A 14,233-nucleotide genomic window follows, 5' to 3' on the forward strand; every position below is an offset into this window, starting at 1 on the left:
AACGCGCCCCCTACCTGGGTGCAACATACTTTGGAAATAGAAGATGACCAGGATAAAGGATCCCAAGCAAGTGGCCAGCACCATCCGGCAAATTCTGTTCATCCTCATCACTTCCAGCAGCGCCGGCTTCATGGCTTTGTCCTGGCTGCGGGGACCGGGGTGCCCGAGAGGCGCGCCCGGGGCGCAGGAGCGGGGACCCCGCCGCGCGGAGCGGAGCCCGGGAGGCGCAGGGCTGGGCAGGATCGGGAGGAGGGTCGGGCTGGCTTCGCGGCCGCTCCCGGAGCCCCCAGCCCCGGGCAGGGCTGTGGAAGGCGCCGGAGTTGCTCTGGAAGTGCCGAGGTGCGTGGCCCCGCCGGCGGCGCGCTCCTGCTCCTCCTGCTGCTCCTCGCCGCCTCTCCGCCGCCGCCTCCGCTCCCGCCCGCGGCCGCCGCTGCCTCCTCGCGGGCCGGGCGGCTGGGGTGCGAGCGGTGACGGTGGTGCCGCTGCGCTGGCCGCTGTGGCTGTCGGACGGGCCCCCTCCCTCCTCTCCAGAGGCTACTTCATTGCGCTCCAGTGATCTATATATTCCGGGGCTGGGTTTTACCAAAGGCAACTCGCAGCCCCCGGCGAGGGGAGGGCGCCGGCGGCGAGCCGGGAGGAGGGAGGGCCCCGAGCGCCGGGGCGGAGCGTCGCGCTCCCCCCGCCCCTGCCCGGGATTTGGTCGCGTCCAGCTGTTTCCCGGGGAGCGCGGAGTGCGCGCCGCGCTCCCGCAGGGTCCCAAAAGCCCTCAGTCCCCGGCCGGGCTCGGCCGCCGTCTGGAGGTTGTGTCAGCGTTTCCATGACAAAACCCGGAGGAGAAAAATACGAATAAAATCGCTTCGGTGCTGCCACGCACTCCTGCCGGCGTTGGAAGAGGGAAGTGGCGGGGAGCGGCTTGGGCACCGGGAGCGTGAAAGGGTCTGGTGGTCCGCGATTATTTAAAACCCCGGGGCAGGCTGGCCGGGAAGTTGCCCCTAGCCCCCGGGGAGCGAGTGCCCTTTTCCCGACTCGCCGAACAGGGCGGTTTCGTTTTCATTTCTTACGAACGACAACCCAACTTGAGCGACGTTTTGGAAAGGGCTTGCAGACGGCTGACTTCAGGTCAAGGTTAGGGAAACCGCACAACCCGCAGGGGTCAAGCGACCGCTGAGCTTTCCTGGGGATTTATTTATCCCACCTCCCTCAACAAGGCAAAAAGGGTTTGTGGATTTTAAACTCTGGCTTTCCAAAGGGTAGCGCTCCCTCCCGATTCTCCAAAGTGCACACGAGACTCGGCAGGGTGGATGTGAGAGGACGCCTCCCAGAAGTCCCTCTCATCCAAATCGAACCAACTGCTGGAAAAACCAAGCCGCCTTAGCCTTGGCAGGTAAATGGAAAGATGGCGTTGCTTTCTTGTATTGTGTGAAGTGATTTCAATTTTCCAATTCCATGCATTTGGATTGTTGAGCGATCAATAACGTGGATGCAGGCAAATAGTGTGGCGATCACTGGCTCACTTACCCAGTACCAGCTGGAGAAACTGGGTTGAAGATCTTGTTCTTGTGCCCTTTGCGGTTTCTGTAAGCAAAGAGATAGGCACTGCCATTTCCTTTTATTTTCTTTATAAGTTGACATCGTGTTTTTAAAAGCCAAAGGATTATTTAAATTCCAACAATAATATATACCAGGGGAAAAAATATTATTGTCAAGACGATCTAACTTTTGTGACATATTATCAAATCATTACTACAACTCAATTAATAATGAAATAAGATAATGTGTCTTTCAATGCCTCTCACATAATGGGCATTTGATAAATATTTACTGAATCTGAATGTAATGGGCCTTGTCCTCTCAATACATCGGAGTCACAACTTGCAAACAATTACATGCAGCAGAAACCACCTCTCCAACCTCAATTCCTTTCCCCCAAAGTTTTCCTCCTGCAGTTGCAGGAGGAAAGTCAGCAGCCTTGCCTTTGATTACAGAAGACGATCAATTACAGCACAATATTTATGTAACCAGTTTGTACTGTATTAATTTGTACTCACTTGTGAATGAGTTGCTTGCTAAAGGCAGCGGAGCAGAACAAGCTCCAGTACAAAGTCACTCTCCAGTGATTCCCCCCACAGGAGTTTGGGGATGGGAGCTGCACACCTGCCCCTCACCCCAACCAAGGCGGGGATTCTTTGCAGAGAGCATTCACAGATGAGCACTTCCACACACAGCCTAGAATCTCATTTAATTCCCGGTTTTACAGAGCAGGGAGGGGAAGAGATTTGCTCCCAGGTCACCCAACTGACCTCTCACATCCCGGGGCAGAGACAACAATGTATCTGAACAAAAGCTTGGACATGCATAAGGCAGTCTAAGTCACAGGGCCTAGGGATAGGTCAGAAGTCTAATCCTTGGTGGGTCATGGAGGGTTGAGTTGGCCCACAGGACGGGGAAGGATGGTGAGCCATAACCAGCAATCATTTTTGCATTCCCACAATCAGCAGTCAAACATAGAATGAGGTGTAAGGTTCTGACAGGTAAACTACCATCTCTTCCAAGAAGCCTTCCCTGGGGCCGGCCTTGTGGCTTAGAGGTTAGGTGCGCGCGCTCCGCTGCTGGCAGCCCGGGTTCGGATCCGGGGTGCGCACTGACGCACCGTTTCTCTGACCATGCTGAGGCTGCGTTCCACATACAGCAACTAGAAGGATGTGCAGCTATGCCATACAACTGTCTACTGGGGCTCTGGGGGAAAAAATAAATAAATAAATAAATAAATAAATAAATAAAACAGAAGCCTTCCCTGATTTCTCTCTTGAAGTGGCCTCTTTTCTCCTCTGTGCCTTGGGCACTAGGTCCAAACTCCTCTTGGGTCACTGTACCCACTAGGCTGAGTTTTATTCATCTCTGTCTCTCTCTGGTGCTCAGCATGATGACTGGCACCTGGTAGGTACAAATAAGTCAGAGATGGAAAGGTGATGCCTTCTCGGGCTAGGCAGTTAAATTAGATCACCTCTAAAATCTGTGGTAATGGTCTGTGATTCTGTTGTTCTGTGTACATTAGGGGTGAGGGAAAGTGTTCTGTTTCTAGTCTCCTTCATCACACTGTAAACTTGCCAACCACAAGTAGAGTCATTGCTTTCTTTCCATTCCTATTCTAACAAAACTTTGTTACCTCTTTTACTCACGCCACATGATAAATATTGACCAGATAAAAGATTGTGTTGACTGGTAAGACTGCAGAGAAAGGAGAAGATTTGATGTTTTGAGCTTTGAAAAGAGGAAAAGGAGGGACTGCCTCTCAGATCAGGCTTTTGTTTTCCCATTGTGTCAGTCAGGACAGGCAAAGATACGCTGCAATAACAAACAAGCCCTCGCCTCAGCGGCTTAAGACAACCAGGGCTCACATCTCACTCCACCACGTCTGCTGTGGGTCAGCAGGGAGGCTGGACATGGGGTATTTTTCAAGGACAGAGCTGAAGCAGCCCCATCTAGAACAATGGCCGTTGCAATGCCTGAGGCAAGGAGGTCTCTGGAGATTATACCAAAACAATTCAGTGACCCAGCCCAGGAGAAGCACGGTTGCTTCTGTTTGATATTTATCAGCCAGAACTACTCACAAACTGCTCCACACCCAGGCCAGGAAGTCAGAGAGCCTAAAGTATTTGGGGAACAGTCCCCCACTCGCTCTTTAGATCTCATTTTCCATCATTTTTCTAAATTCCCTTTCACCCTTTGCACATCTGCACTGTGCTCATCGTGGGACCTGGCTAAACCTTACTCTCCAAAATAACAACATGCAAATGACACAGGGGCCTGTCTATTTTAAAGCCTGGTGTGGCCCTGGAAAACGTGTTGAGGAGAAAGTTCTATTTATGTTGACGATCTTGGAAAATTCATAGGAAAGGAAGAAATAGATGCAAAATCAGAAGTCCAGCTTGTGTGTGCCACCAGCAGTGAACCGACAGATAGTCACCAAGTCTTGCAAAACCTGTGGGCTGGGCTCTCCCTCGTTCCTGTAGATTGTGCCTTCAATGTACCGTCTTGTTAAGATCTTGCAGACCTGGCAGCCATGCCCCTTTCTGCACTTTGTTGGAGAGAGAAGTGGGCCCAGGTAGACAGAGAGCCCTTTAGCATCCTTGCGGGGAGAGAGGCATGTCTTCTGCCAACGTCAGCCAGGGGCCCCAGACTGGCTCCTCCGAGGACCAGCTTTGCCCATTTGCATCTCTCTGGCACCTCCAGCACAAAGTACGCTCAGTTAACCAGAGCACAGTAAATATTTGTGGAGTTGAATCAAAAACCATTTGCCTACAGCATGTGGAGATCTTAGGGTACAAACTTTCTACAGGTAGGTAAACCACAAGTACACAAGTGGGTTACTCATGACACGGCTCTGAGAGCACGCTCTTCTCCGCAGGCTTTTTAGAACAAGGTGGGGAAGAGAGAATGGGATGGAAGAAGGAATAGAGAAAGAGGAAAGGAGAGATAAAGGGAAAGAGAAAGGGGAGAAGGAAGGAGAGGAGAGAGGGATGGAGGGAGGAAGAGAAAGAGGAAGGAAAGGGAAAAAGAGAAAAGGAGAGAAGAAAGGAAGGAAGGGAGATCAAGATGAGGGGAAAAATTAAGGGAGGGAGGCGAGGAAGGAGGACAGAAATACTAATATTATTCTGTCTCCATTTCTGATGCTCCTTTGCCCTTGTGGCAGGTTCAGACCCCAGAGACTCCTCCTCTCTTCCTGAGGAAGGAAGCCTATGGGACCCTGGGCTCCACCCCACAGGCCCTCCAAATTCCCCTCTAGGTGGCCTCGACCGCCCTCTGCGACTCTGCTCCCTGAGCTGCTCATCCCTCTCAAGTATTTCTTAACTGGTGGCCCCTGGTCAACTCCCAGACTCCCATCCAGATGACCTGGAAGCTCTCAGCTCCAGTCAGATGGTCTCACTCCCCCTGCCCACCCCAGTGTCCCCACTCCCTTGTGGTCACAGTGGGAGCCACCATTTACAAGGCTCTTTCCAGGCCAGGCCGTGTCCTAAGTGCTTTCCGCATTTCCCCTCACCACAGCCCTCCAGATGGAGGCCACCATTATCCTTGGTTTACAGAAGAGGAAACTGAGGCAGAGAAAGGTGACATAGCGTACCCAGAGTCACACAGTGGTATTGGCAGAGCCAAGGTCCCAAAGCGAGAAGCCAGGCAGCAGCAGTGGCTCCAGGGTCTCTTTTCTTCTGCTTTCCAGCCTGCCAGTCGGGCTGAGGCCTCAGACAGGCCAGATGGAGCTGTGTGACCTGAAGCAGGTCGCTTCACCTCTCTGAGCCCTACTTTCTCCACCTATAAAATGAAGCCGGCCTGAGCTGCCTCGATGGACTGGACACCAGAGAGGATGACATGGCACTTAATGACAGCTGAGTGCCTTCACTGTTTTTTCCCTTTTCGCCCCTGCCTGCCCCTTGGCATGCCCCTATGACCCATCTTTCCAGGACCCCTGCCTCTTGCTGCTCCTCAGTGACGACATTAGCATTTCTTAAGCACACTTGGACATTCATGGCACAGTAATTTACTGAAATACTCATTTCTGTTTGTTCTCCTATATTTTCACCTCTCCATGCCCCCTCCATTTCCAGCAGGCTTCATGCTACCTTGCCTGAGGGATTTGATAAAGACTTTCTTGGAGAAAAATGTAAAACTATGGAAGGGATAATGCCAGGGAGAGAAGGGGGTGCTTTGGGGGTGATTTCTGAAGGGAGGCGTGAGTGCCTGCCCACCCCGTGCCCTGGGAGGCAGAGGGTGTCTGCAGTTACCAGGGGTGGCTGAAACCTGACACGGTGGCCCCCGTGTCACCAGAGGCTCCAAGTGCCCCCAGCATGGCACGAAAGTCACAGAGCTGCTGACCTGAGGGAGCTTGGAGGACAAGGCCGGCAGATGCCTTGGAGGTGACCACTGTGACCAGTGCCTGACCAAAAGTGCCTCCAATGCTTTGAGGCCAAGGCCAGATTAAGACACCGAGAACTTTTAACTGAAAACCTTATGCTGTACCACTCCCATGTGTAATTCAAAATACAAATCATACCAAAGCAGAAAAGACATATGAAGAGAGCCAAGAAAGTCCAAATATTTTTCTGATTTTTTTCTCCCAGCTTTATTTAAGTATAATATACATAAATAAAATCTCATTCTATACAGTTTGCTGGGTTTGAGCAGTTGTATACAGGTATATAACCTCCATCACCACAATCGAGATACCGAACATCTCCAGAAAGTTCCAGAAAATTCCTCCTTGCCCCTTTGCAGTTGACCCCTTGCCCAGACTCTGGTCCTGGGCAACCACCGATCATCTTTCTTTCACTACAGTTTTGCCTTTTCTAGAATTCCATATAAATGAAATCATACCACATTTAGCATGCCATGTCTGGCTTCTTTGACTTAATGAAATTATTTTGAAATTCATTCCTCTTAATATTTAATTCCCTTTTTATTGCTGAGGAGTATTCCATAGTATGGATTTACCACAATTTATTTATCCATCAGTTGATGGACATTTGCACTGTTTCCAGTTAGTATGAAAAATGCTGTGATGAATATTTGTATACAAGTCTTTGTACGAACAAATGTTTTCATTTATCCTGGCAAATACCTAGGACACTTTATAAGACACTGCCTAACTCTTCTCCAAAGTGACAGTTCCCTTTTGCATTCCCAGCAAAGTAAGAGAGTCCCCCATCCTCACCAACACTTAGTGTTGTCAGTCTTTTAATTTTAGCCATTCTACTGAGTGTGTAATGATATCTCATTGTAGTTTTAATTGCATTTCCCTGATGACTAGTGATGTTGAGCATCTTTTCAATATGTTTCTTGATCATTCATAAATCTTCCTCTATGAAATGTCTGTTTAAATCTTTTGTCCATTTTTTAATTGAGTTATTTCTTTTCTTCTTACTAGTTGTGATATTATTAAATTCTTTATTCTGGATACAAGCCCTTTTTTAGAGAGAGAGAGATATATATATTTTACATATATTTTCTCTCAGTCTGCTTGCCTTTTCGTTTTCGTAACTGTGCCTTTTGAAGAACAAAAGTTTTCAAAACTGATGAAATTCATTTTATTAATTGTTTCTTTGATGGTTCATGTTTTGTGTGTTCTGTTAAAGAAATCTTGGCCTAATATAATGCCACAAAGATTTTCTCCTGTGTTTTCTTGTGGAACTCTCACAGTTTTAGCACTTACATTTAGGTCTTTGATCCATTTTGAGTGAATTTTGGAGTATGGTATGAGGTAAGCGTGGAGGTTCATTTTTTTTTTCTTCTTCTTCATGCAGATACCTACAGTTTTCATACAGTTGTTCCAGCATCATTTTCTATCATTATTATTGTACCCATGTTGTGCAATTAAAGTATGCCCCATCAGGATACAATCCCCAAGGGCATGGTGCAGTCCTCAAGACAGTAATAATAAACAAGATTCCAAGGATGTTGTAGAAATGAGGCCAGAAAAGCATAACTGAATTCATCTTATTCCCCTAGAAAATTCCTATGTGCTGTATTGTTGCCGTACATCTGTGTCCTTCATGAGTTAACAGAGGCAAAAAAGAACAGCCACCTCCTTGGTCCACTGATAAACATGCGGTCTCATGACCACAAAACCTCAATGGGTCCGTTTTACTTTATTTACTAAGGATCTGACTGGATAAACAGAGAAATGCAAATTATAACAGACTCCATCACAGTTTATGGTAATTACTTGTTTATCTCTTTTTCCTGTGAACTCTGAGCTCCGTGAGGCAAGGGTTGGGGCTGTGTCTGTATCGTGTCTAACATGACAGTGTTGACACGGGCCGTCTAGAAATACATATTAAATGAATGATATAATTTTTACCTAGCAGCCTGGCAAAGATTATAAAATATTGATGATACCCAGTGCTAGGAATGGTGTGGGGAAAAGAGAACCCTTATATTACTGATGGTGGAAGTGAGTCTAAATTGATACAACTTTTATACCATTTCTGGAAAGTGATTCAGCAATCACTTGACTAAATCACTAGGTTATTGTCGAGAGAACTGGAGCATTCATGTGCTTAGCTGTGCTAAAATCACCGACATGTCTAATAATTAGAGTTTGGTTAAACAAATTATAAAACCTCCATATGAAGGAATACTTTACAGCCATTAAAAAGGATAATGACTGAATCAACGGAAGATGTTACAACACAGTATGTATATGCTCTTGTTTATGCATAAATAAGCAAATATAATTATATTTATATACAAATATATACATTTTATACAACGAAGTATTAATAGTAGATATTCCTGGGTATAGACATTTTTTTAATTGATTTACTGATTGTCTAAGTATTTTTTAAAGAGTACATATTATTTTTAAAAAGGAAAAATATATAGCTATTTTCATTTTCAAAGAAGAAAAATATTCTGTCTAATAAAAGGAGAATATGTTTCTTAAATCATCAAAACCCAATTCAAGCCCCTACTTCCTCCACGAAGCTGTCTCTAATTACTTCAGCCTACAGAGGTATCTTCCTGCTTATGAGAATTAAACCCCTCCTGTATAATTCAGCACTTCCACACTGTCAGATGGTTGAAGAGTCATTTGGTGAGCTGTGCCCTGTCTCCAGGGCCACACTGCCTAAACTCATGAAGGTCGATGTCAGGACCTGTTGCCACAGCCATGGTGCAGTGCAGGGCACGCAGCAGATGACCCACAAGTACTTGCCAGTTAATTTCCTGATACATTCCAGTGGGATCCTGTTGGTACCTACTGTGTGCCAGACTCTGCTAAGTGTGTTACATACACCACCGCTAATCCTCGTGTCAATCACACAGGACAGCATGAGCGTCCCATTACACAGATGACAAGACTGAGCCTCAGAAAGATTAGGGGACTTGCTCACATTTGCACAACTGTTACCTGCCGATAGGAGGTGGGATTGAAACCAAGGTTTTGTGGCACCAAGACCCATGGTTCAGAGTCTATCAACCATTCTATCTGTTCCTCGGACATCTAACAGCACTTCCTCTAGACTTCTCGTCAAGATCATGCCTTTTCAAGATCGACCCTTAGAGGAGCTTGGGGGCAGGGGTCATATAAGTGCTGGGGCGTCGGTAGGGGCCAGTAAGGAGTTAAAGGGGAGCTTTCCCACCAGTCACCTGGGTTCTCGCCTTTGCACTCACAGACATGCTCACTTTTATAGCCTCTCCTTCCTGCAGGTCAAATCTCAGTGACTTTGAAACCAGAGTTTTAGCATTCTCTCTGCCCTTCTCTCCTCTCTCCCCACAAATCGTTGTTTAGATGGGAGGATATGATGAGTCTGTGTAAATGATCAGAGCAAACAATGTTCACCTTTGTCTTTTTTTTCCTTAGAGTGCGGTGACAAACCCTGCTCTCAGAGTTGTTTATGACCCACTCTCGGAGATGGAAGGGCTCTCTATAAACCTATTGACCCCAAAGTATTGTGAGGTGACAGGGCATGAAAAAGAGGAATTATCTACGTATTCAGTGGTAGAGATGTTTTTCCCTAAAACAATCCCCTGTGTTATGTGGGCAGCCTGAAGAATATTTGTTAAATATTTGTCCCGAAAGTGTAAAACTCTTGTATGTCAAAGGAAAGTGAACAAAGTTGAACAGCAAATAAAAATGTGGTGAAAATATTCATTGGAAAAAAGAAAGAAAGAAAGATGAAGAGTTAAACTTCTTTATGATATATAAAGAGCTGATATGAACAACTAAGATAATGCCGCCGAGACCCCAATAGACACATGAATGAAAAACGTGAGCAGGATTTTTCACACATACAAAAAGGAAATAGAACTCGATAATAGAATGCACGGAAATGTTCAACTCAGTAGTTAAAGAGAAGCAAACCAAAACAAGAAGACATCGTTTTAGTCCACCAAATTAGCAAAGGTTTGTGTTAAAAGACACATTTCCCTTGATGCTGGAAAGGGTGGAGTGAGAAGGGGACACCCTTACTTTGCTGAGAGAAGCAACTGGAACAACCTCTTTGGAAACACACACGTCCTTTATCCCAGCAACGGGGCTGAGACACCAATGTGGTTACTGGGAGAGTGGGCTCTGGAATCAGGCAGACCTAAATTTGCCTTTGGTGAGTCAGATAGCATCGTTAAACCTCACTTTCCTCATCTGTAAAATGGGAAGAATAATACATAATTTTAGAATTGTTGTGAGGACTACACAAAACTAAGTCAGAGGTACCCACTGCAGTATGTTGAATCAGGAGCTGCTGATCAAAGAAGCAAGGATGGTGGAAAATCTGTTTTAATGATGGCAGCCACAAAACCCAGCGTCCGTGTCAGCGGTGGCCCCTCTGGAGTGGTTGTACACTGTAATTTTGGCTACAGTCAGCTCCCCGTCTTCCTGCTGATTTTTTAGCTATTTCCCAGCCCTTCTAGCATTTCTCTGAGTTATGCATTATCCTTGCCTTAAATTCCTCTCCTGCCTAAGTTGGAGTCAGTTTTCATTGCTTGCTCCTAAGAACTCTGAATATACAGGTTACAAGGTACGAATGGGAAAGCAGAACCTATAGCTGGGCCACCAAAGTCTAGGGGGATTTGGCCAATCTCCTCCCCTTTATGCCTCCTTCCTGCCGGGCAATAAGCTAACATGGAGGATGGCAAAGGCTAGTCAAGGTAGAGTATCATTCTGTTATTGAATACCTTTGTTTTTCCTGATATGTTGTGACCCAGCATGCCCAGACCTGATGGGAGTCAAGCTAGGAGGTGGGTTAGGAGCCAGAATGCCTGTGTTCAAGTCTCAGCACACCTCTAACCAGCTGTGTGACTGTTGGGGACTGAATCGTGTCCCCCTCAAAATTTAATGTTAAAGCCCTAACCCCCAATGGAGATGGGGCCTTTACAAAGGTAATTAAGATCAAATGAGATCATAAGGGTGGGCACTATTCTAATAGGACTGGTGTCCTTATATGAAGAGGAAGGCACCGGAGAGCTTGCTATCCCTCAGAGCAGGCACCCAGGAAAGGCCATGTGAGGACACAGATGGAAGGTGGTCGACTACAAGATGAAGAAAGAGCTCTCACCAGAAATCAACCTGTTAGCACCCAGCCTTGGACTTCTGGTTTCCAGAACTGTGAGAAAATTAAAGTCTATTGTTTAAGCCACTCAGTCTGTGGTATTTTGTTACAGCAGCCCGAGCAGACTAATAATACAGTGACTTTGGGTAAACCACTTTGTAGGCGACACTTGTGTTTAAAGCCACCTAGCGTTCCTCATTATGAGTCCCTCCCACTCAGGGTAGAGGCCAGAATGTACTCTCTCAGTATCCCTTGCAGCTAGGGTGCAGCATGTGACCTGGGCTCTGCCCATCAGACCTACATGCTGTGTGGCAGGGGTGGTGGCACGAGGGGTCTGGCTCTTGGGAGCAGCTGCGAGTTTACAGGATCATCATGTGAACCTTGACGTCTGTGCCAAGTGGCAGTGTATACATTTTCCATGGCTGCCATGACAAATTACCACAAACTTGGTGGCTTAAAACAACAGAAATTTATTCTCTCACAGTTCTGGAGGCCAGAAGTCCAAAGTCGAGTTGTCGGCAGGGCCGTGCTCCTTCTGAACACTCTAGAGGAGAATCTTTCCTTACCTCTTCCAGCTTCTGGTGGCTCCAGGTGTTCCTTGACCTGTGGCTGCATCACACCAATCTCCGCCTCTGTCTTCACGCGGCCTTCTCTGTGTCTGTGTCTTCTCCTTTTCTATCTCTTATAAGGACAATTACTATCGGATTTAGGGCCTGCCCAGATAATCCAGATTGATGTCATCTTGAGATCCTTAATTACATCTGCAAAGACCTTTTTCCAAATAAGGTCACATTCACGGGTTCCCCAGATTAGGATGTGGATCTATCTTTTTGGTGGCCACCAGTCAACCCACCAGACAGTAGTAGCTATGTCTTTACTGCAGCAGCCCCTGAGGGTCTCGTTTCCAGTCGAGTAGGCACACACTCACTTCTCTGACCCTCCTGGAATTTCTGTGAGCTCCCTAACATCCTCTAAAATATTCTTGTTCTTCTTAAGCCAGCAGAGTACTTGCTTTTAACTAAAAACTCTCATTCATACATATTTGACTCTCCAAGTCTCACGTTTCCAACTGGAAAATGCAAGGATTGATGCATATTACTAAGTGAAAGAAGCCAATTAGAAAAGGCCACCAACTGTATGATTCCAACTCTATGACATTCGGGAAAAAGCAAAACTACAGAGACAGTATAAAGATCGGCAGTTTCCAGGGGTTGAGGGAGGGGGAAAGGGATGAATAGGCAGAGCACAGAGGATGTTTAGCGCAGTAAAATACTCTGTATGATACCGTAATGATGGATGCATGTCATTATACATTTGTCCAAACCCACAGAATATACAACACCAAGAGTGAATCCTAATGTAAACTACAAACTTTGGGTGATTATGATGGGTCAGTGTAGGTTCATCACTTGTAATAAATGTACCACTCTGGTGCAGGATGTTGATAATGGGAGAGACTATGTGTGTGGGGGGGGCAGAGAGTATATGGGAAATCTCTAGTACCTTCCCCTCAATTTTGCTGTGAACCTTAAATTGCTCTAAAAAAATAAAGGCTTAATTTTGAAAAGGGCATCTTTAAATTATAGAAAACATTATGATGAAAAAAATGCAAAGATTGGACTAAGTAACCTTTAAGATCCCTTTCTGTTCTGGTTTTGGAGTGACAGTAGAATTGTCAGCTGAGCTTGGTTCATGTAGATGTGTCAGATCAAGCCATCTGGGGCATTGATCCAGATGGATCAATGCTGGGGTGGGAGATGTCTTGCCCTCAAAGTAACGTTTCTCAGAAAAGAGCAGGTTGAATGACAGGTCCTGGTAAATAACAATAACTTTGGAACACAAACCTTATTCTGTGGAGCTAAATTTTTAATATTCAAGATGTTAAGTAATCTCATTATGATAATGATAAACCTAGGGCTCCGAAAATGAAAATTAAGAATGCTGATCAGCAAGGGAGAGCAGCAAGGACTAATTGCACACAGCAGGGTGTGAATTTTCAGAGCCACGGAAGCGGGAGGGATTATGTCGACACCAGAGCTTGCGACAGCATGCCTTAGAGAGGGCCTGGCTCCAGGAATCAGAGGCAGGAGTTCTGATCCCGGCTCAGCCAGCAGCTGACCGTGTGGCTTAAAGCAAGTCATTCCCCTTTCCTGGGTCTCAATAGCCTCACGAGATGAAGCCCGAGAAAAGCAATATACTGATACACAAGTATTAGTTAGGGTCTGTTAAGTAAAAGGACTCAAGTAGTAACTCTCAGCAGTAACATCCTATGGGGGGAAAGGACTCATATTTTCTCTATGGTTTTCACTGTAAGGTCAGTGCCGTCTGGACGAGAACATGCCTCCTCTTGAGTAGTAGTGGATTATGTTCAATAGTGTTGAACTTCCACACAATCAATATCAAAAAATGCCACTGAGGTGACTCCTGACAAAGCAACTATATTAGTCAGGAACATTTGGGTTCAGAAATCCAACCCCAACTAGCGTGAACAAAAGGGACTTTTATTGGCTCCCGTAATTGGGCTCTTCAAGGGGCAAAGCTGGCTTTAGGCAGGACTGGATTCAAGGTTTCAAGCCGTGTCTTAAGGGCAGTGTCTCTTTCCAGCCCTCTGCTCTGCTCTCCTTTGTGTTGTCTTCACTCTCAGGTGGCCGCCGCCTGCTCCAGGCTTACCTTCTTCAGCTCTGCAGACACTGTGGAAAACGCAGGCCTCCTTCTCGACAGCTCCAGCGAGAGTCTAGTGCTCCACTCTGACGGGCCCAGCCGTGCTCACTGCTCATCCCTCACCAGTCACTGGGATGGAAGATGTGGTGTGCTCATTGGTCAGGCCTGGATAACATGTTTTGTCCTGGAGCCAGAAGGGGGGTAAGCCCCTCCCACATGACAAGGACCAAGGGGAGGGGCAGGGCAGGCAGCCACCCCGGGAGGATGGATTCTGCTACTGAGAATCTGAATCTGAGATGGATTCTGCTACAAGAAGGGATCCTTGATGTGGTAGTTTCCTACGGCTTCTGTAGCAAATTACCACAAACCTTATGGCTTAACACAAATTTATCATTTTACAGCTCCAGAGGTCAGAAGCCCAAAAGCAGTCTCAGTGGACTAAAATCAAGGTGTCAGCAGGGCTGTGTCGCTTCTGGAGGCTCTAGGAAGAGTTTGTTTCCTTACCTTTTCTAGCTTCTTCTGGAGGCCAC

At 46.6% G+C, this 14,233-nt stretch overlaps 1 protein-coding gene across 2 annotated transcripts in view; it reads right to left on the bottom strand.

The window, feature by feature from the left end:
* CHST11 (carbohydrate sulfotransferase 11) overlaps nt 1–562 on the bottom strand; it is a 261,984-nt gene extending 261,422 nt beyond the window's left edge. The window contains exon 1 of one of the 2 annotated variants that reach the window (XM_058568527.1): nt 15–562. In XM_058568527.1, the coding sequence (XP_058424510.1) occupies nt 15–132 (118 nt within the window). In that variant the 5' untranslated portion in view covers nt 133–562. The remainder of the gene's footprint in view (nt 1–14) is intronic. The other variant, XM_058568528.1, reaches the window with a different exon arrangement.
* Nucleotides 563–14,233: the final 13,671 nt, after the last annotated feature.

The sequence above is a fragment of the Diceros bicornis genome, chromosome 25 (genome assembly GCF_020826845.1).
Source record: "Diceros bicornis minor isolate mBicDic1 chromosome 25, mDicBic1.mat.cur, whole genome shotgun sequence".
NCBI lineage: Eukaryota > Metazoa > Chordata > Mammalia > Perissodactyla > Rhinocerotidae > Diceros > Diceros bicornis.